At 37.7% G+C, this 24060-nt stretch overlaps 1 protein-coding gene across 2 annotated transcripts in view; it reads right to left on the reverse strand.

Moving 5' to 3' along the window:
* Positions 1-312: 312 nt before the first annotated feature.
* Positions 313-24060, reverse strand: part of LOC149201111 (uncharacterized) — a 144531-nt gene continuing 120783 nt past the window's right edge. Inside the window, exons 3-5 of one of the 2 annotated variants that reach the window (XM_089402872.1) lie at positions 19475-19570; positions 899-980; positions 313-649 (exon numbers count right to left, since the gene is read on the reverse strand). In XM_089402872.1, coding sequence (XP_089258998.1) covers positions 603-649; positions 899-980; positions 19475-19570 — 225 coding nt within the window. In that variant the 3' untranslated portion in view covers positions 313-602. The remainder of the gene's footprint in view (positions 650-898; positions 981-19474; positions 19571-24060) is intronic. The other variant, XM_089402874.1, reaches the window with a different exon arrangement.

Genomic DNA, 24060 nt, shown 5'->3' on the forward strand with positions numbered 1-24060 from the left:
AATTAATACTAATGTAATTACATATCCAATGTCCATACCTTTCTACCAGAAACAACATATTCTATCTGAGATTCTATTAATTCAGGTCATCACTAAAACTTGAATATCTTTCAATGAGGTCCCTTACATGTCTAACATGGAAAGGAAAACCTCTATAAAGCATTCCTTGCTAGAAAGTTGTCTGAACTCATCGCATGTTAACGAGCTTTTCATAACAGAAACTGAGGTCTTATCAGCCAAAAAAGGTAGGGGTTGGATGGGAAGGGCGAGGAAAACAGTACTATTACATTGATGTCAACTGTCACGCCAATATCACAAATATGCTGTCTTATATTTTATTTATTGATTAAGAAAATAAAAACTTATAAATTCACATTCCTTCAAAGAAACTATAAGCTGTGCATGGATTGGTCCAAAATCATCAGTATAGCTGGTGCAACAGCAATGTTACTAAAATTGAAAGAATAAAAGAGAGGGATTCAATTCGAGTTGCTAGACTTGAAGACCAATGCCATATTGCTAAGACTGGAGGAAACTGGAGAGCTTGAAATGCAAATTGAAGATGGACTATGTCTCTCTTCATTCTCTTGGTAATGTCCTCTTCAACCCGAGAAGAATCTTTTCCATGATTGCCAAGGAAGAAATCCACCTGTTAATTTCCAAAATGGTAGGCAGCAAGTCAACATCAAAAAGTAAATCATCCCACCTCTGAAGGGAAATGTTAATTGCTTGAACATTCCAACTCCTTATGGGAAAACCACCTAAAAATTGGCAATCTCATTATCCTGAATAAAGGCAAGGAAACCGAAAAGCATGCTACATGGAGCTTTACAATGACCATTCATAGATTGTAAGAAACATTCAAAAAATGAGGATACAATATTTAATTATGACTCACCACAACTATAGCAACGAAAAAAATACTTTTCTCTTTGCACTAGTCCTGAACCTTTACAGACACTGCATCTCTTCTGTGCAATCTGCATGCAGCACCAAAGTTCAAGTTATGCACTAAATCGTGTTTCTAAACTCTTTTAAAACAAAATTCACATTATAAGTTATAACTGGGTTAATTAAAATTACATCCATAGTTTTTAAACTCGGAATCGGTCAAGGGTCAACTCAGACTCTGACTCTGACTCGGATTGACTCAGATTGATCTGATTTCAATGACTCAGTTCACTAAAAGTCCATAAAATACTTAGACTTTTCAAAATATATGAAGCCTGCTAGTGCTCATGCATATTCCATGTAAAGGTGAATATATCAAAAAATTTCAAAATGGCACCATGTGCAATGCTTCAGCAACAAAATACATAATCAATGAGGCTCTAAATGGCACCTAGGCTTTAGAATCTAAAAAGCATGTTACAACCATCTCCCTTTGCCTAGCTTTGTCTTATTCAAATTTTGCAAGCTCATTTAGCAATTCCAATCTGTCTGTCCAATCTCCTCTAATGTGGCCATGCACGGGGCAACTTCACCTCCTATACCAGGCAAGTGGGAAAATACCAAGCTGACATACAAGCAGGTAAAGGTAAGAGGAAGGAACCATCTGCTGTCATCCAACCTGGGTGAGCTGAAATTTAGAAACCGTAAATCAGCATATAAAACACCACGCAACTGCATTCACATCTGCTAAGTTGTGGTTATTGCAAGTTAGTTTCATTCACAGCTGCTTATTCATGTTTGCCTTGAGCTGGTACAGTTCTCATGCTATTTGGAAAATGTTACAGATGAACTAGGGTGGAAAATGTTGCAGATGAACTAGGGAAAACATAACAACATGAACTGAGAAACTATGATTGAGCAAATAAAACACCTAATTGAGACGCCACACAGTATTTCTGAGAGGCCACAGTGCACACATGCTGCAAATAGGATTTCAGAAGATATTTTTGGGATGCCTCGGTTTCTAAGAAGCCATACTTTGTTCAAATGAATTAGCCTCCATAAACTGTATCTTCTCTGACCTGTAATAAAAATGTCTAGGGGAGGATTTTGACTAACAGAATTTGGTTCTAGTTTGTCTTTCTTGTCCTAGTTCATTTTATCAAAAATCTCAGTCCTTGGTGAATCATCATTCTTCTGTCTTTATAAATGGCCCACGGGAAACATCCAGTAAAAGGAAAATCATTAGAACGTATGCCCTCAACATATTAGATAAAAACTTGGGACAGTTCAGCTTCCTTGGAAGAACAATTAGAAGCCTTCAAATGCAGTTTGCTGAGTTGTCTGTTATTGCCAATTGACAGCAGTTCCTCATCATTGAACAAAAAAGTCCATCTCTAATCAATATTCAAAGATCAGCTAGCTGGAATCAGCCCTTTCTGACTTCAAATATTCTTCAGTTATGAACAGAACCTAGAAGAGATAGCTGATCTTTGACCGGCACTGATTGGTAATAAGAAAACAAAGGATTTGACAGTTAAAAATGGAATTTATAAGCACTGCATATTGGGTCAGTTACCCACCAGCCAGTTGGTAGCCCCCAGGGGAAATTTTTTCTCCTTTTTGAATCAGCTTGCCAGCCAGTAGCCTCACCATGATCCACAGATAGCCAGTCTCAGATGCCTCTCAGCCACTCTCCAGCCAATGATTTATTTCATCTAGCCAGTTCAAATATGAGGTACACTGACCATTTTTGTATTCACGTGATTTCATTTAATGGTTAAAGGCATTCTAGTATGGATCACAGGTTAAATTGGATGATTGAACGATTTTGATCGTACACGTGTTCCCCTGCTTCACTTTGGTGGTTGTCATTTGCCCCTAGTCCAGCATGACCTTCCTTGAGGCCTTTCTCTCATTGTCTAGGAGGGGCACAAACAGAAGGCACTTATAGTTTATGGTACCTTTGATGATAATCTCACTTGATTCCATGAGCTGAGTTAGGCGTTTGCCCTAGGTACCAATGGCCACCACTTGAGGCTTGAAAGATCTTACCAGGCCTCTTCAACACTTCAAAGAGGACATCTAGCCCACCTGGAGATTCCAGCAGAGCACTTGGAAATAGGACATTGCCCATTTTTTGAGGAGTGTTGGGCCCTGAGATGATTCAGCAGTGTTGACGATGACCTCCTTTCCCTCCAGCACCTTGGATGTTGTACAATTGAGCTAGGATGTTGCCTACAGAGATGATGTACCACAGGAGCCCACGGGGCACCCTCAAGCTGGCTTTGTACACTCTTGATGGATGTTGCCCTGTGGATGAGCTGATTTGATGATGATGATGCATGGCGACCCCTTTGGAGGGTTGGTACACCTTTGTTGATGAATGACATTGCTCCTTAGCCATATAAAGTAATCCTTAGAGGGCTTGGAGTAATGACATTGGCACCTTTGTTGAGACGTCTTGATGAGCATGGCTCACTTGATGATGAGCATCATCTACTTGTTGATAATGATGAAGATGGCTTGATGATGCACACCTTTGAGAGGTTCCTTTTTGCACCTTTTGATGAGAGAGAGGCTCCTTAGAATTGGCACCCTTGTATAGACGTTTTGATGAGGATGACCCACTTGATGATGAGTATGCTCTATTTGTTCATGAAGCAGCCCCTTGATAATGAAGGCATTATTGCTCAAACGTGTGGGCTATTTGAGGCTTTATGTTATGTTTCGGCATTGGGATGGCTATATGTGAGGTCGCCAAGTGACCTTGTTAGCATCTATCATGGATTTGTTAGTATTCTAGGGCTCTTTTAGCCCTTTGGAGGGAAATTGACCAACCTATGCATTGTATAAATAGGAGGTCGATTGATTCCCTTAGCACATCTTGTCACACATTGGATCATTTATTTTTTACTCATCTTTTCTCTAGTACGCAATGGAGGCCTACTTGAGCGATTAGGCCTAGGGTGAAATTTGGTGGTGGGTTGAGGTCTTTTCAAGTGTTTTCATCGTCAATCTTGGTTGACACATGAGGAGTAAGATGGTTTATTTACTTTGCTTGGTTTATGTTTGTGGGAATTGTTATTATCATTAAGTTGGTTTATTTGGCAATTTTGTGCATTTTTCCCTTGTTGATATATCCCATCTTCCAAAGATTTAAGGAGAGTTTTTATTCTAACTGAAACAAGAATTTTTAGAGAATTGGTAACTTCAAAAGATTGGTTGCCACTATTACACCAAATACAATGGAGCATAGAGCTTAGTGATAGACATAAATACATATATTTTTATTAATGAATGAATCATGGTTTTACATAGAAGGGCCCTTGGCTTATATATTGCCTCGGGTGCCTCTTGGTGAAAGGGCATGATCTTCTAAGCATGCCCCTTTGCCTAATTACCCTATAATTACAACTTATTAAATTTTTACATAACATTTCCTTCCTCTCAAAAAGATGTTTTGTCCTCAAAGCATACATAACGACGGGTGTTATTGATGAAACGTTTATGTCTCCCAAGAGGCTTCTTCTTCTGGTAGGTTCTTCCACTTGATAAGGTACTCTTTAATTACTCGAGATCGTAATTTCCTTTCCCTGGTGGTAACAATTCCTTCTGGTTCTAAAACGAACTTGCCTTCATCATCTAATATCGAAAGCGTTGTCTGTGTTGATTAGTGCTTGCCCAATGCCTTTTTAAGACAAAATACATGGAAAACGTTGTGAACTCGACTATTATCTGGAAGACTTAAATTGTATGCTACTTGGCTTATCTTTTTGTTAATCTAGTACGATCCATAAAACTTTGGTGCCAATTTGTTTTTTCCTTTCTGCTTTGGGGATAATTGCTTGTAAGGCTGAAGTTTAACAAATACCCATTCTCCAACTTCAAATTATCTCTTTGTTCTATGTTGGTCGGCTTGCTGCTTCATGTGATTTCTTGCAACATTTAGATTTTCTTTAAACGCTTGAAAGACTTTTTGGTTTTCTTCTAACTGATCCTTAACTGTTGGAACTTTTGTCTCGGTGATGGCTAAATCCTTCCATTTAGGAGGTTCATATCCGTACAGAGCTTAAAATGGGGTTATTTTTGCGGAAGTGTGATAATTTGAATTGTACCACCATCCAGCAAGGTGTAATCATTGAACTCACTTACTTTGTTTGGTTGCTGGATAACAACAAAGGTAACCTCTTAAGCATTTATTGAGATTTTATGTTTGACCGTCTATTTGAGGATGATATGCAGAACTCATATTGAGGTACGTTCCAATATGTTTGAAAAACTCCTTAAAATTCCCTTTAAATTTAGCGTCTCCATCACTAGCAATGACCTTGGGAAATCCATGTAATTTGTAGATATTCTTGCAAAATATCTCAACGATCTCTTTTGCTGAATCTGATCTCTTCATTCCAATGAAGTGTGCATACTTGGTGAGTTTGTTGACTACTACGAGAATTTTGTCCTTGCCATTAGACACAGGTAACCCTTCGATAAAGTCCATTGATATTTCCTCCCATTTCTGTTTTGGAATGTTTAAGTTATGGAGCAATCCGAGTGTCCTAATGTTCTCATTTTTATTTCTCTGGCATGTATTGCATTCTGCTACATATTTTTGAATGTCATTATTCATTCCTTTCCAGAAAAAAGATTGATGTGCATATAGTAGGTTTTAAGAACCCTACATGTTCAGCTGACAGTGAGTCATAGGACTCTTTGAGAACTTTGGCATTAAATTTAGAATTTGGACATAGGTATATTCTCCCCTTGTACCACAGAATTTTGTTTTTCCACTCAAACCTTGAATTCTGAGTAAGGTTATTGATTATAGCACTTGTTTCTAGATCTTTTGCATACTCACTTTGAATTTCATTAAGCCATTCTGGGATAGCAACTAAAATTGCTAGTAATGACGATTCTTCACCTTTTCTGGACAAAGCATCAACTACTACATTGTCCTTCCCTTTCTTATGTAATATATCCATGTCGAAGGTTGTTGAAAAATGTAACTAGGTTCGGTCTTCACTAAATGTATTTGAGACATCTTGTAATGTACTTATCAAAAGAAAAAAAGAAAAGAATTTTTATTATTATTGTGACTTATTAAAGCATGGGTTTCATGCTTGGGTCACTATGTTTTAGGTTGAAGTCCCCATTGAGGACTTCTAGGATTTATTCTGAGTCAATAGAGTCATTGTACTTTTAAAGAGACCCTTCTTGGGCTTTTGAATAATGTAAATGTTGAAGAAAGTGTAACTAGGTTTGATCTTCATAATGACATGATCTTTGTAAATGATGTAATAAAAGAGAATAAATTATTTTTGTATGCCTTGCTACATGGGTTTCATGAGCAAGAAGTGCCATTAGGTCAAAAGACTTCTTTTTGATGTCTTTAGGATTTATTAATATGTCAAAGAGTCAAATCATGTATGAAGGCAGTGTTGATAATATCGGTATCGGGAAAATATCGGCGAGGGTCCGGAAAATATCTTATCGGAAATATCGGCGAAAATATCGGCAAAATATCGGCAAATATCGGCAAGCATAAAAAATGCATAATATATTCATTTTTTTCAGATTTCTAAACATATAAAGCAATAACAACATGAACTAAACACATTGGCACATAAATATGAAGAAGGCATTGATATATATGATGTCAAATAGAAATGATACATCAAACTTCAAAGGCGATACCAAATCCTGCTGATCCCTGATAATTGTCCAATCAAGGACTCAAACAAAATAACATCACATATCCTGCTGATCCCTGATAGTGATAATTGTCCATTCAAGGACTCAAACAAAACAATAACAATCACAAGCAAGGATAAAGTTATAAACATCATGCACCCTGCAGCAGAGTAATAAATATTAAATGTTGTATATCCTAACCTATACAGCATCTATTACTTTGATGTTGGTTACTTTGAAGTTTGATGTATATGCCAGAAAATCATAGGTGCAGACCTCTACAATTCAGGACAAACAGCAAGTCATTATGGTGTGCTTTGATCTCTTTCCATTGAGCCACCGCATAAATAGAAATAGAATAATTGAACTGGACAGATTTTCAATCAACTTCAATCAAACACTTAGAAATTAAAGGGAAACAATATCTTGGCTATTGAAGAACTGAAGGGATTGGAAAGTTGTCGGCTATTGAAGAACTGAAGGGATTGGAAAGTTGTTGGCTATTTGGATAATCGAGTGGAAGATGCAGGACATGCATGCCTCTGGCTTGGAATCTCAGTATTAAAGGCAACATTATGATGACAAAGGGAAGTGGATTAATAGTGAAGACGGCATTCCTTATGTAGGGTTGGGGTCAGAGCTGGGAGTGCAAGAAATTAAGGGCAGGTTTGAGGAAGATCCACCAACAATTGAACACTGTTAAAGAGGCATTTGGAGACCATCCTGCAATCAAAACCAATGCCATCAACATCAAGTAGCAGATCCTTTTCAGCTACAGGAAATTGCTGGAGCACCAGATTCTTGAGGCTTCTGTCGTAAGGAATTTTGGAGAACAAGATATAAAATGGAGTATTGAGTCTTATACCTAATCTACAAATATCCAACAGCACAGCTGTATTCCCTACGGTCAGTGACTCAGTATATTCTCAAGGTTGTATTTGTGTCTATTATATACTACCATATCAATGTCGCTGCCATATCAAGGTTACTTGTCATATCGGAGATCACTGTTATACCAAGTTCATTGCCATATTATAGTTACAGCCATATCAAAAATGATTGTTCTGTATAGAACCCAGTCAAGCCTCCAAGTTACCGTTGTGCTATTCTTGCATCAAAATCAGAGATATATAAATCACAGTCATGCAAACTGACTGCCATATAAAAGATCGCTGTCATAGAACAAGGTTATTGTCATGTCAAAGGGTTACTCTATCATACACGGTTACAGTCATCACAAGTATCATTTCCAGCATACATTATTCTTCACTGTTGTGTATAAGGCATATATTGAACTTTTGAAGGCATATATTGTAACTGTAAGGTACCTGTATCAGTGGACAGCGCCCCAATGGAAAACCGTCGTTGGCAGCAACCTTCCAGCGCCCCTCAAACGAAAACGACAGCACCGTTTCAGCGCCCCAATGGAAAACAACAGCACCCTCAAACCCTCGGGCCTCCTTCGCAGCAAAATGACTAAACAGATAGCGAAAAAATTCATTTATACAGCCCGGCGTAAATTTTTTTAACCCCATCCGCGATATTTAGGATCGTCGCGCGATATTTGGGAAAATATCGCCGAAATATCGTATTTATCGCGAGATTTTCAAAATCGGAAAATATCGCGCTATTTTCCGGCCGATATCTCGTTTCACATAAAATAGCGCGATATTTACGAATATCGCCGAAATATCGGCGATATTATCAACACTGTATGAAGGAGCTCTTCATGAGCCTATGTAAAATGTATTCTAGCCTAAAGCAGCCCTCCAAGACCAAGCACAATCCTCCAGCTATAAGCACAAAGAAGTCTGCAAGTAAAATAATAAGGAGAACATCATGTCGGCCTCAAAAATTGAATTAAATAGTTAAATGGCAATCACGTCGACTCAATAAAAGGACATGTCGGTTCACTTGTTGAAGTCGGCTCAAATATGGAGACAAACCACTATAAATACCTCGTCAAGGTATCCACAAAAAGGCAGAGAAAGAAATCGCATTTCTCTCTGAAGTTTCAGATGGGTAATAGGAGCAGAGATCCACACTACAGGAGGACATACCCTTGCACTTCGAATGGCACAGTAAGCTGCAGTCTTGGTGATAATGACAGTAAAACCCTTGCATATATATCTCTATAGTCTTGGCATAATGAGAAGGAACAGTAATGACTGTGACTATCACCGTCTCGGCACTCATTCCATACGCAGTCACATACTTGATGGCCACTACCTCAAACACAGTCACAGTCCAAGCATCATTGTGAGGAGAAGGGTCATAGTGATACAGTCTCGGCATGATTGTAACGAGTAAAAGGGTTCGGATATGTCTCTAAGCAACCTCGGCATACTCTCTAAGCACTGCTACAGTCTCAGCATACCAATGATGAAGAGGATCTGAATGGTATCTCTGTAACAATCTCAGCATAATGAGGAGCAGTGACAAGGATTACAGTTTCAGCATAATGAGAAGGAGTCACAAGGATCATCATGGTCTCAACATAATGATAATAGAAGGATCCAATAGTAACACACCTTTATCGACTTACATTAAGGAACAGTCATGATCCTACGACAGTCATAACCTTGTTATTGAAGGTTATAATCTCAATGAAGGTTGCAGCAGTGATGAAGATCTCAATGGAGCAGTCATAGTGCAGCAGTGACCTAGCTGAAGGAGCAGTCTTAACACAGCAGTGATGATGATGATCTCAACCGTGACAGAAAGGGATTGGTGTCTTGGTCTTGGAGTAGCATAGTCGGTCAAGGGTCATAGTCTTGGTATTCATCAATTGAAATCTCTATAAGAAGAATTTTGTGCGGGTTTTCCTCTCCAAGAGGGAGAGACTTCGGCCCTGGCAGAAAGCCAAATATCTTATGTTCTTGTCTCTTTGTTTTGGTAGCAGTTTGATGAAGTAAACACACACACTAATAATGAAAAGAAGATCAAGCTAAGATAAATTGTAAAAACACTTCACAAATTGTTATCATGTCAAGAAGAATCTCACTAATTCTCCATGCCCTAGATTCTTCAACATGGTATTAGAGCGAAGTTTCATAAGTCAAAGCAAGGTGAAGGTTATCAAAAGAAAGGGATCAAGATCTAAACTGAAGAATCAGTCTACAACAACAGTCTGCAACTACCCACAGTTTCAGTCTATAGTAATCTCAATCATCTCACAATGGCATGATCTCAACATACCAGTGATTGAATCCCTTCTATAAAGAGAACAGTCTTGACAGCTCGTATTCCCGAAAGCTTGATGATACATACTCAAGGGCATATAGAAGCAGATCATCTACAGCATAGTGCTCAGTAATGGGTCTCACTATACCTCAGTCATAGTTTGTATGGACAGTACTCAACATAAAATAAAGGTGTTCGTTGACACACAGCCATAATAACACTAACTGATGGGTCTCTATATATCATGGCAAGCAACCTCCAGTCGATGTTGCATACTACAAGGTTCCTTATGTAGCCCAATTATACCAGCAGTTTGTTGGATATATAAATCAAGATAGCTCGAAGGCAACGAAGGGAATCTTCCTATCAAGGATCTCAGTCGGAGGAAGCATCAATACATCTGCTCCAACTACTGCCAACATGATCAAGGTGAAGATTTCATCTTCACATCTCAAGTAAGTGTTTTCATTAATCATTTTTGGCAAAATGACTTCATGATTGCAAGAACATCTATAGGTTAGATGGGTCATCAAAGGTTCTTGCATGAAATAAGAAGGATTGTCACAATCCTTATGGAGAAGAGAAGTCAGTGAACATATCAAGGTCTCCTTTGAATTCATAAGAACTCTTAAGGTTCTCTCCTTCCTATGTAGCAAGAAAGGAGACATAAAAGAGATACATGAAATGAAATGAAGAAGGTATCAAAGAATGAAGAAATATCTTCATGAGATCTCAATTGGGGATCTGAGAAAGATGATAAGAAGATAATCATCTATGCTCTTAATAAGCAAGAGGGCAAGTGTCCTTGGGACAAGGAAGTTTCCTCATTTAACAACTTGTGGTATCTATGCGAGATGGCAAAAGGACAAGTTGTGGACAAAAGTGTTGAAGGCTAAAGGACTTAAACATATGCAGAAAGGAAAGGGAAGTTTGGTCCTCAAACGAGACAGAATAGTGTAGCTAAGATTGAATGTTATGGGAAGATTATGAAAAAAAGCTCATATCGCCGGACGGAGGGAGGAAGCTGAAGAAAAGGGCCAAGGAAAGAGGGAGTAACAGAATTGAGTGAGATGGTGTCCCTCATAAAAGGGTCCTATCATAAGCTCCAAATCTTCCGCAGATATGATCATGATAATAAGATGCATCATGGCATCATTAGAATCAAGAGCTCGTGATATCACCATGGGAATCATGAAGGACAAAATCCATGGCAGTCGAACATGAAGGATATAGCTCTTGGGAACATCATTGGTTATTAAAGGAAAGGAAGAAGTCATCCAGGACAAGGCTCATCATACATCAAGTAAAAAGGGAAACATTTTCCAGATGGGGATATGCAAGATCCCTAAGATTCTCTGATGGAAACCTCAACGGAGGATTCACTAATCTAGAGAGGTAGCAAGTGGTTCATCAGGAAATCCAACTTATGGAATTCATGAGATGATGGTGTGAGAAATGAAGCAGATCAAGGGATTGAAGATCTTTTCAATCAAGGAAGTTGTTGGAAGAAGCCTATATAATCTAAAGGTAAAAATGAGGTATGTATGCTTGTGTTTAATATTGTAATGTCATGTCATATGGTTGCAGGTAACATGGATCAAGCATGATCAAGAGAAAAAGGATCTCCTCCTTTGAAAGGATGCAGGAAGACTTAAGTCTCTCTATATGAAATCAACATAATATGTCTTATGAGGTGGTTGACTACAATTAAAGAAATTCTAATTGAAAACTCCTAGGAATGGAAGGTGTGAGGATGGAAGAGATCGTAAAATATGCAACCATGATGAAGACAATCAACATCCAAAGGATCAAGAAGATTTGACTAGGAATTCTCCCGAAAAGATATGAAGACTCTGATGGAAGTCTGAAAAGATGAAGACCCTTGACAACAGATATCTTTGGGAGATGTGTCAACATGAATGCAGGGTGTTGATACCTACAAGAAGATGTCACTAGAAAAGGCCATCACCAAAAAGGTAATATGTGATTTGTTTTTGGTTTCTGACCTCTTGGAGAAAGTCTAGGTATGTGTGCAGGAAAAAGGTAAGGAGAGTTGTGAAGGATGTCACAACTATGTACCTTGTGATCTAGAGCAATCATCGTTGAAGGAAAAGTGAAGATAGATGGCCCTATGAAGGAAGCCCCAGATGTAAAGCCAAGGAGGATACTTTCCGAGAAAGAAGGAATGACATGATGAAGGAAAGTGATGGATGGTTGAACCCTACATATGAAGAAATTGATGACATCGAGGTCTTGGATCATCAGTCAACTAGAAGACCCTATAAAGTACTGATGATAGAGTCCCTGTTTAAGAGGGAGCTCTGGGAGGTTCCTATGAGTAAAGGAACTCGAGTAAGTTTTTGAGTGAAGAGAAACTTGGAGCTCATCCTTGGTTAAGAGGGAGAGTTAGACACGACATTCTTGTCTTCAGTTTGGAAGAAAGAATGGAGGATTGTGTAATCATCTGGCATCTGACAGTCTTTGAGGATGTGGTAGGGCACCCAAGACAAGAGTGGGCAAGAGGACAAATATTCTTGAGGGCTGGGAACCCAAGATGAGAATAGTCCTAGTAGGGCATACTCGGAGAACACCCAGATGGGTATGACCCTAAGAGATGTTGAAGAATCTTAGGGCATGCATATTAAGGTGATTCTTATTTGACATGATAACAATTTGTGAAGCATTTATACAATTTATCTTAGCTTAGTATTCTTATTCATTATTAGAATGTGTTTACTTCATCAAACTGCTACCAAAACAAAAAGAGACAAGAACGCAAATGTTTGGCTCTCTGCCAGGGCCAAAACCTCTCCCTCTTAGAGAGGAAAACCCATGCATAAATTCCTCTTATAGGGATTTTATTGATGAATACCAAGACCATGACCCTTGACACAATCTGCCTCTCCAAGACCAAGCCATCGATCCTCTTCCTCAATCATTGCAGAGATCATCATCTTGTTGCTCCTCCAACTAGGTCACTGCTACACCATGATTGCTCCATTAAGATCTTCATCACTGTTGTAGCCTTCATCAAGATCCATGAGAACAAGACCATAACTGAAGTAGCATTATGAATATAGATTGAGATAACTTGATAAGATCTTTCCATCATCATGGTGAGATACCAAGACCTTGACACTGCTCTGACTATGATACTGTGATCCTGCTCCTCATTATACTGAGATTGAAATTATCCAACGTGAGACTAAGCTAGTATCTTCGTTTTTCATTGAGACGGTAACTAGATTTATCATTGCACTGAGATCTGATATGGTTATGCAAGACTATGTACTGAAGTAGAAGCACTAAGACATATATATACAGATCTGAATCTCTTTGTGGTATATCCAAGATTCTGTCACAGTCATGCCGAGACTATTTAGGGCTAGAGTAGGATTCAGATAGCAACAGATAATCATTGTCCTTCCTTTTTTTGAGATATGCACCACCGAGGATGATCGCACTGCTCTCTATGTCATTGAGATCATCATTGAGGCTTTAGGTAATCCGAGATATGTATGTCAAGAGTGAAGCATAAACATCACTTCCATATTTGATTACCCAGATTTCACGCTAACACACAGACTTGTCTGCTCCATGCATACGAGGACTCCACCTTTAGATCACAGGTATGCCGAGATGAATATTTTACCCAGAACATAAATCAATGTTGCGTTTTGTTATCTTTCTGAGATCTGGTCAAGGCTGCACCTAAAACCCTAGCCGAGGTGTAGTGAGACCTTATTGTGGATCTCCTTCTGTTTTCGGATATGAGAATTCTGTCTCGTCTTGACTGCGGCTCCCTTACTCATTGACTGCGAATTACTGTGGCTCCTCTTACCCATGACTGTGATTTCATTCACCTTGACTGCGGCTCCATTCACCTTGGTTGCGGCTTCATTCATGAAGATTACAGAGTTATATGTGGATTCTCTCTCTTGCACATTTGCGGATACCCAACAGGGTATTTATAGTGGTTGTGTGCATATATTCAAGCCGACATATACTTGTGAACCATGTGTCTCTTTTCCCAAGCCGACATCACTTTCATTTATGTATTTAATTCATATTTTGAGCCGACATGAACTTCCTTGGTTGTTTTCGCTTGTAGACTTCTTGTGCTTGTTCTTGAGGCATTGATCTTGGTCTTGGAGGGCTGCTACACTTGTTGAAGACTTGTATACATTTACATGGACTCATGACATGATTCTTTGACATAGAAATAAATCCTAAAGACATCAAGAAGAAGTCTTTTACCTAGTAACACTTCTTTCTCATGAAACCCATGCAGCAAGATTACAAAAATAATTTATTATCTTTTACTACATCAAATACAAAGATCATGTCATTATGAAGACCGAACCTAGTTACACTTTCTTCAACAAGCGTGCCTATCAGTCATTGGTCTCGCCAACATTGTGTGCTCTGATCTGAGTGAGAGATAGAGCTGTTAGTCAAGGCCTTGCTAAATGAAAACAACGTTGGTTGAAATGATGCTATAACAGATGGATTGCAAATCCGGTTCTTCTTATGAGAAATTCTTCAGATTGAGAATGACCAAGTACTATTATGAATACCTCCCTAGTTAAGAGGGAGTGTTAAAGATAGTGTAACTAGGTTCGGTCTTCATAATGACATGATCTTTGTAAATGATGTAATAAAAGAGAATAAATTATTTTTGTATGCCTTGCTACATGGGTTTCATGAGCAAGAAGTGTCATTAGGTCAAAAGACTTCTTCTTGATGTCTTTAGGATTTATTAATATGTCAAAGAGTCAAATCATGTATGAAGAAGCTCTTCATGAGCCTATGTAAAATGTATTCTAGCCTAGAGCAGCCCTCCAAGACCAAGCACAATCCTCCAGCTACAAGCACAAAGAAGTCTGCAAGTAAAACAATAAGGAGAACATCATGTCGGCCTCAAAAATTGAATTAAATAGCTAAATGGCAATCATGTTGGCTCAATAAAAGGACATGTCGGTTCACTTGTTGAAGTCGGCTCAAATATGGAGACAAACCACTATAAATACCTCATCAAGGTATCTGCAAAAAGGCAGAGAAAGAACTCGCATTTCTCTCTAAAATTTCGGATGGGTAATAGGAGTAGAGATCCGCACAACAAGAGGACATACCCCTGCACTTCAGATGGCATAGTAAGCTGCAGTCTTGGTGATAATGACAGTGAAACCCTGGCATATATATCTCTGTAGTCTCGGCATAATGAGAAGGAACGGTAATGACTATGACTATCACAATCTCGGCACTCATTCCATACGCAATCACATACTTGATGGCCACTACCTCAAACACAGTCACAGTCCAGGCATCGTTGTGAGGAGAAGGGTCATAGTGATACAGTCTCGGCATGATTGTAACAAGTAAAAGGGTTCGGATCTATCTCTAAGCAACCTCGGAATACTCTCTAAGAACTGCTACAATCTCGACATACTAATGATGAAGAGGATCTGAATGGTATCTCTATAGCAGTCTCAGCGTAATGAGTAGTGACAAGGATTACAGTTTCAGCATAATGAGGAGTGACAAGGATCATCATGGTCTCAACATAATGATAATAGAAGGATCCAATAGTAACACACCTTATATCAACTTACATTAAGGAACACTCATGATCCTATCACAGCCATAACCTTGTTATTGAAGGTTATAATCTCGATGAAAGTTGCAGCAGTGATGAAGATCTCAATGGAGCAGTCATGGTGCAACAGTGACCTAGTTGAAGGAGCAGCCTTCACACAGCAGTGATGATGATGATCTCAGCAGTGACAGAGAAAGGGATTGGTGTCTTGGTCTTGGAGTGGCATAGCAGGTCAAGGGTCATGGTCTTGGTATTCGTCAATTGGAATCTCTATAAAAAGAATTTTGTGCGGGTTTTCCTCTCCAAGAGGGAGAGGCTTTGGCCCTGGCAAAAAGTCATATATCTTATGTTCTTGCCTTTTTGTTTTGGTAGCAGTTTGATGAAGTAAACACACACACTAATAATGAAAAGAAGATCAAGCTAAGATAAATTGTAAAAACACTTCACATATTGTTATCATGTCAAGAAGAATCTCACTAATTCTCCATGCCCTAGATTCTTCAACAGTAAAAAGGTTAAGTATTGAGTCAAATATAATTTATATATCCTCCACATCAAGTCAGCCTAGAAGAGATCAAGTTGGCCTAAGAACATCAATTCGACCTCCCTTGAAGCCTATAAATAGAAGCAAGTTGATTTCATTTGGAGCACACTCTCTCACAAGAAAGTTCAATATCTCTTGAAGCCAAAAGAAGTGAGAAGTAGAAGAAGAAGGGGAAGGAAGTGCAAGTTAGGTGGAGTTTAAGGAGAAGAAGGAAAACGAAATTTTGGTGCCTCTCTCTCTTTGTTTTGTGCCCTAGTTTGGGAGATCGAAGTCTTCCAAGTTTTTGCTGATGTCGAAAGCTGCTACATACTCAAAGTTGTTGGAAGAGAGGTCGAAGATCTGGGAGGCTAACTTGGTGTGGAGGGAAGCTTTGGTCTTTGTCTAGGGTGAAGAGTCTCAAAGAATACTATTGAAAGGAAGAGAATTTTAACTGGGTTTTACCCTCGAGGGCGGTTTTTCCCTAGCATAATGCCTATATCTAGTATCCATTGTTTTATGTGCTTTCGCTTTGGTAATTGCGCCTATATCTAGTATCCATTGTTTTATGTGCTTTCGCTTTGGTAATTGCTTGATGAACTAAAGAAAGAAGATATAAAGAAAACTTAATAAGAAGTCAAGAACATCACAAGTAATTATCAACTATAAGAAAATATTTATGCCTTTCTGATTTTCTAACATGGTATCTAAGCTTTGGTTAAGAAAGAAGAAAAAGGCGGTCTCAGGCACTTAATCAAGGAACCATTCTAAAAGGTTATTTCATGAAAGAAGTCCACTATATTCAAGGAAGATGTCTAACACAATCAAGGGAGAGAACAAACTTGAAGGAGACTCAAAATACAGGTCTTGGAAGAAGAGGATTGGCCTCATCCTTGAAAAGAACAAGGTTCTAGACTTGGTCAAAGGAAAAGTAAAGAAGCCTACAAAAGACTCTAATGATGTTGACAAAGTAAAATTCAGGGAACTAGAATTGGTGGCCATGACTCTAATGGTAGAAGGAATAAAGGACAATCTTATCCCATTTATAGCCAACATCAATCATGCTCAGGAAATGTATGAAGACTTGTCAAAGTTATTCACTATTAAGAACACTAGTCAAGTAGCAAGTTTGAAAAATTAGCTAAGGACCACAAAGATGACTAAAGAAGATACAATGGCCCCCTTTGTGAAGATAGCAAGAATCAGTGATGATCTTTTAGCCATTGATGAAATTGTTCCAAACAAAGAACTCGTAATCACTGCTCTATTAGGATTGCCACCTACTTGGGGTGCATTTTTTGCAAGTATTAACAGTTGGAAGGAAGATCCTACTTTTGAAGAACTATGGACTGCCTGCAGTCAAGAAGAATTGAGGATCTCTCTAGTTGCCAATCTTGAAGGAGTATCAAATGCCTACATTGTTCAACATAAAGGAAAGAAATCGAAAGGACTAAGGAAGAAAGTAGACATGTCCAAGGTAGAATGTTATCAATGTCATAAGAAGGGTCACTACAGGAGTGACTGTCCCGACAATCCAAAGAATAAGAAGAGAGATAGAGATCATGCTAACATTGTTGAAGGAGACCCAAAGAAAATCAAAGTGACATTCTCCTTTATTTTTCATTTTCATCCTTTTACTTAAATTTTTAACATTACCATGAAATGACTCAGGATGTTTGAGAGTGGTTCCAGCCTCATTGGACTTCATATGGAGAAAATAGAATTTCATATCCTATTCAAAATTCAGCAGACTTAACAGTTTTCAGGAATTCAGGATCAATGGGATTGTGGCATTTCATTAGATTATATCAAGTATGAAGGTATGCGATTAGCATTTAATCAAGAGCACCAAGCCCTATATATACCCTAGTGTTGGTGGTATTAATTGTTGAACTCCTTTGTCACGCGGCACGCCCTTAGCAAAAAATTACCTTTCAATCAAGTCAAAATCATCGATCAAACATGTTAAGCTTTTTCTACCATATTTTAAGTCTTGAATTAGGTAGTTTGATCAAAATTGGGCAATGTTGACTAATATCCCTAGACAATCAAGGTAGAGGCAAAGGCTAGACAAGAGGAGAAGAATCTAGATTCTAGATAATTAATGTACAATGGATGTTATATCTATCTTGATTTATGCAAAAATATGCATGTTTTCATGTCTTCTACAATTAATTTGGTATTTGGGATGTTTGTTTTGAGTATAAATGCAAAAAAATATAAAAATATATATATATATAGCAGACGCTTCCGCGGACGCTTCGCTTCCTAGATTTTTGGAAAATGATGCTTCGGCGTCTCCGCTTCCAAAAAACGCTTCCGCTTCGTGCAACATTGGTTCCAAACACCCAGTGCCTTTGGCGTTGCAGAGATTGTGGCTCTGATGACTGCAAGGTCACTGTGTTAACCACTAAGAAGGGTTGAATCCCTCAAGCTAATCAGAAAAGGGTTGCCCTAGGAGTCTATCAACCTAGCTTATGCTAGGAGGTAAGTTTTTAGTGCAAGTTAGATCCTAGAATGCTCGTGCAAAGATGATGAGTGAAATTACTTGAGTTAAGATTGTTTAAGTACTCAAAGTATGATTATTCCTTATCACAACAATGCTTAACAACAATTAGAGGACAATCTTAATACAAGGCAAGTGCTTAAGGATACAAAGTGTCAAAGTGTCAATGAATCAATCCACAAGATACTTAGAATAAATTATCCAATTTGTCAATTAGCCAACGATTACACAATGCCAATAAAATTTTCTCAAGATGTTCTTATCACAATGCCAATTAGATTCCAAGTGTCAAAGCAACTTATACCAACCACAAGATTAGAAATTTAGAGCTTAAGTGTATGAGTGTTTTAAGTGTAAAATTCATAAATCCCTGTAACTTAGAGCAATACAAGCAAGTGTTAGATCTCAAATATCTAAATCAGCAGTAACACTTCAGAAAAATCCAGCACTTATTAGACTTATGACAACAACAAGAAAATCACTTTAGATTATGGAATTTACCAAACATATGAAACTGAAAATTTTCCAATGATTAGCAGGATGGAGATTTATGAATTTAGCTCACTTAAAGATGAAGTATTTCAGATCAGTAAGTTAATGATGCTATAACAAGTACCCAATATGCCCAAAAAAAGGAAAAATTTACCAAATTTGAGAAAATCAAGATTTTAGAGCTTTTAGAGAATGATATTCAGAAAATATCATATATGAAAAACTTGTTACAGTAGTGAGTAAATCAGAAAACCAGTGAGCTATTAATGCTTGAACAAATGCCAAAAAATGCCCAGAACTTGGAAAAAGATTGCCAAAACTAAAAATTTGATATTTTGATCCCTTTAGGTAAATTATTCAGAAAAGTTTAGATCTGATATATTCAGTTATGCAGTAAAATTCCAGCAAGCAAAAAATCAGATCTACAATAGATAACCAATGCCCAACTGGCCAAAATTTAGGAAAATTCAAATTTTGCAATTTTGAGTTATTTTGACCAATTTAAATGTGATTTTAGGGCATATAATGTCATTGTCACGAACTGAAAATTACAGCAGTGATAAAACAATGAGAAGCTAGGGTTTAGAGAGCAAACCCTAGGCCAAAAGCCTTGAAGATCACCTTGCCCAAACTTGCCACAATTTTGCAATGAAGTTGCCACCTGCAAATCAAACATTTTAAGCCCAAAATTCTGCAAAACAAATAGTTAGAGATAAAATGTCAATCTTTTGAAGAAACCCTTGTTTGGAATGAGATCTAGCCCTTGTAGGGCTTATGGTTGTCTTAATGCTTGCAAAATAGGTCCACAAAACTAGGCTTTTAAGTTGGGTGAGGGCTAGGACCTTCAGAAAATGGGTTTTTTTTCCTCGATTTGAAAATAAGCAACATGCAAAAATAGCCTAAAAACACTAGACGTCTAGGGTTTCTAAGGTCTCCAATGTTAATTTCTTCCTCAACCCTGAAACAAATTTAGAATAGAAACCAAAATACCCAATATAAAAATTTAAATTTCAAAACCCCAAAACTCGGGTTAGCAAAAATAATTTACAAATTATGTTTACAAAATTATTTACAAAATCTACACATATACAAGGGTTTTGAAAATTAAAATAAAATTTTTATGGTTATTTTATTTGATAAATGACTAAAAACACTTTAGAAACCCCAATGCACACTATAGTCTTAGCAAAGATTTAATCCACCACATAAATATTCAGGATCCAAGCAACAATGGTTCCTGCCCAAGTTTGTGAACTTGGAGACCAAGGACTGAAGTACCTGCAAACACTATGTATTTATCTCAAGACAATCTGTTAATCATATGGCGAATCAAATCACCTAAGATTAGCCCAAAACTATCAATAGCATGATTTTATCTCCATCTAATGAAAAACAGATCTTACCATTATTCAGCACAACATAGGAAAGCCTGTAGTCAATACATACCACAAATCAATAAACATGGAACACCTTGAATTGCACCCCAAAGTCTTTATTATGATAGAAAAAATAGTTCCCAGCGGGACAATAGTTTACATGAAAGCTTCAGCAGCAATTTCTTAGCCAGAAATCAGTGGGCTAGAAACTCAAATGACTCTCTAATTTATGGCTAAATCCTCCAAGTAGAAAAATAATAGCTAGTTTCTTTGATCTTTGTCAATATAATCTGTCATTGATAAACTCTATAGGATCTTTTAATCTTAGCCGGTGAATTTTTATTTTTGAGGAATTTTCGAATTTCTCATTTAACTCCATTTTTATTAGCTCAAAATTAATTATTTTGTGCTAATTTCCTCAAAAATTTGGCTGACTTAACTGCCAAAGTCCAAAGGTCCAAATTTTCCTAAAATATACAATATTCCCTTGGTGGAGGTCCTTCAAAAATTACTTCTTTTAAGACCCACGAATTTTTTCCATTTGAAGAATTAATTTCCTAAGACAATTTAATTTGAATCTAATCAATTAATTTTTCAGCTTAGGATTTATTTAATTTTTTGCCAGAAAAATTAATTAATTTACACGAGGGGATTTAATATTATTTCCACTCTCATTTACATATGATGTTTACATTTACAACCCTCAATGGGGGAATACACATTTGGCTTAAACCCTCAAAACACATACCCAATTCTGCGACACAACATGATCTAGTAGACCAAGTGATTTGTAATAAAATAATTTAGCTAAATAGCTTAAATTATTCCCAAATCACTTTTACATAAAACTCGACTAGAACATTAAGACTCACATAAGACTTTGACGAAGAATTCCACCCTAGCTTTGGGGTGAGGCTAGAGGGAAAAACTTTGCTGACCATCTGTGTTTAGAAACACACGAGTCAGTGAGACGAAAAACCTCCTAGGATGAAACTTTTCACCAAAATAATAGGCTTACCTAGGTTGTTACATACACTCAAGGTCTTACTAGGATCATTTACATTACATAACTTGTAGAATGGGTTTATAATGACACATAAGACTGTTGATAGATGATCTGATCCTGTTGAAAAAAATTGTACTTTTGCTTCCTTGGAATTTTGACAAATATGAGTGCAACATCTGGCTCCATATGGGGACACGTTGCTTCCATGAAGTGACGTGAGAACCCCAGAATCCTGCATCCAAGAAAATAGAAGTCCATCAAATAGATATCCATTCAAAATCGAAATCATCATGTATACATAGAAAATGTCACTGGAATAGAAAAATCTACTCTAACAAACTAAAATATAAAAGACATAATATAAATGCGTGAAATAAAACTATCTCATGACATGAAATAAAAAGGAGTAGGGTTAGAGATACTATACAAAGATGCCCTATGGCATCAAATATCTTCAACATAGTGCATGTTGAGCATCTACCAACTTTCTGGCAAGTTTGTTGGTTGTTTCTCGGATATGCCACGCTGAATTCTGACAATGCTAGTGTTATAGGCCATTTTGTCACATTTGGTCAATAGGTCTTCAACTGGATCAATCAACATCCTTTGACCCCTTTTTTATCATCCTTACACAAAGCCCTAAGCATGACTCATTCTAATCCCTTATTTTTCTGCCTGAAAACACCTTGTTTTAGTCATTTTAAGGACCAACGCACCCTGGTCTCTTACTGGCCAGTGTTGACTACCAGGTTTCCCTACTTTGCACCTACACTAATCACCAGCAGGTTGCTCAGTGTTGGGGGTGCGCTAATTCTAGAAATTTGGGAAAAAGAGAAAGAATCTTGAAGCTTCCTCTTCTAGAAGCTTCTAGGATCTGTTGTAACCATTTACCTCAGATAAAAGTCTCAAATCCTATCCTATCCTACCTTGGAGTTTTCATCCCTTATCCCTTGAGCTCGTCTTCCCATTACGAGTGGATCTCAAGCCCAGATTGGTAAAAGGCAATGTTCCACCAAGACTCCGGGACAGGGAGACGCGGGTGCAGGGAGACACACAAGGGGAGCGTGTGAGAGTACCCTAAAATTTTAGGGAAATTTAGGGGGGACGGGGAGATGTCGGCGTATATAGTTTTTTTTCCTTTTTAATATATATATATATATATATATATATATATATATATTTCAAATTCATATTCAATAATGAAAGCATAAATACAATGATACATACATAATTGAAATACATTGATCCATACTCATCATCCTTACTAATACATACATGATTAATCCATAGACCACGAGATTCAATAATGAGATACTCTGATCCATATTTATTATTCATTATTCACCATTCTAGAATCTACATTGATTTAAAAATTAAATTCATCATTCTAGATTCTAAATTGATTTAAAATTAAAATTCATCATTCATCATTCTAGAATATAATTAGTACTAAGAAAAATAGACTATAATATATACTGAAATCTCAAGACTGGAATAGTAAATTGGTATAACTAAAACTCAAAAACAGTGGAATGATGAGTCTAAAAGTCTCTCTAAAGTACATAGAGGGTTTGGTGCTCTTGATTAAATACTAATTCCATACATTGTACATGACAAAATGCAATGGAAACATTGCAATCCATCAAATCGTGAATTCCTGAAAAACTGTTAAGTCTATTGGATTTTGACTGAGATCTAAAATTCTATTTTCTCCATATGAAATTCAATGAGGTCATAACCACTCTCAATCATCCTGAGTCATTTCATGGTAATGTTAGATAAAGGAGAATGTGACTTTTACTTTAAAAATTTAACATTATCATGAATTGCATGGCATTAGTAGACGAATATGGTCAAATACTAGGTTTTCCCTGTCATAAATCATTGTTTACAAGCAAATTTAAGGGGGAACACAGCCCATTTTGAGGAGGGATGTTTGGGCGTCCCCCACACTGGGGAAACGTCCCCCCCTGCGTCTCCCCTAGTCTCCCCAAAAGGGGGACGTGGGGAAACGTTTCCCAAGACATCCCCCCCCCCATCCCAGGTGCGTGGGGTCCGAGGGGTGCACACACCCGACCGTAGGGCACGTGTCCCCGTGGAACACTGATATAAGGATATGAATTCATGAACTACCTCCTTCACCTATATATTTATTGCCATCCATAGGCAAGGGGTTGGCTTTTGGAGAGTGATTCTACCCTTATGTTGCTATTGTGAGAGATATCTTTCCATGCATTAGGGTGATTAGAGGTGCACTTTGTGACAAGGAAAGGACAAGTCAACTTGGAGGAGCTCTTCTACAAGATCAACACCTATTTTTGGTTGTAACTCACTCCATTTCTATTAATGCAAAGAGTTATTTGTTTTCCTATATATGATGTTATGGTTTCATATATTTCAATACCATGTTGATCTATTGAATAAAGTGATTAGATGATGTTGCATAGATTTTGTAGATCGTTGGCTTGTGTTATATGACTGTGTAGGTTCTAATTATAGCGATCGGAGCTAGGATTGGAGCATTCAAGCCAAGGAAGGAGCGAAGCATACGACAGATTCCAGGTAGGCTTCATCCCATTATCTATTTACTTTAAGGAAAACATTAGTCCCTTTGTCTTTTTGTTGTTCTAGGTCAGTCCACCAGGCCTAGGGAAGATACTTTTGTCCACAGTCGTAGATTCCGCATAACAAATTGGCAACCATACTGGGGATCGGTGTATTCCCTTAGTGGTTTCTTTGTCCATTGTGTTTGTCTTACCTCTTCTTCAGACCTTTACTGTCTTATTCAATCAAGAACAT

This window comes from Pinus tabuliformis, chromosome 2_1, assembly GCF_031772625.1.
Source record: "Pinus tabuliformis cultivar Carrire ecotype Pingquan chromosome 2_1, CPIR1, whole genome shotgun sequence".
Lineage (NCBI taxonomy): Eukaryota > Viridiplantae > Streptophyta > Pinopsida > Pinales > Pinaceae > Pinus > Pinus tabuliformis.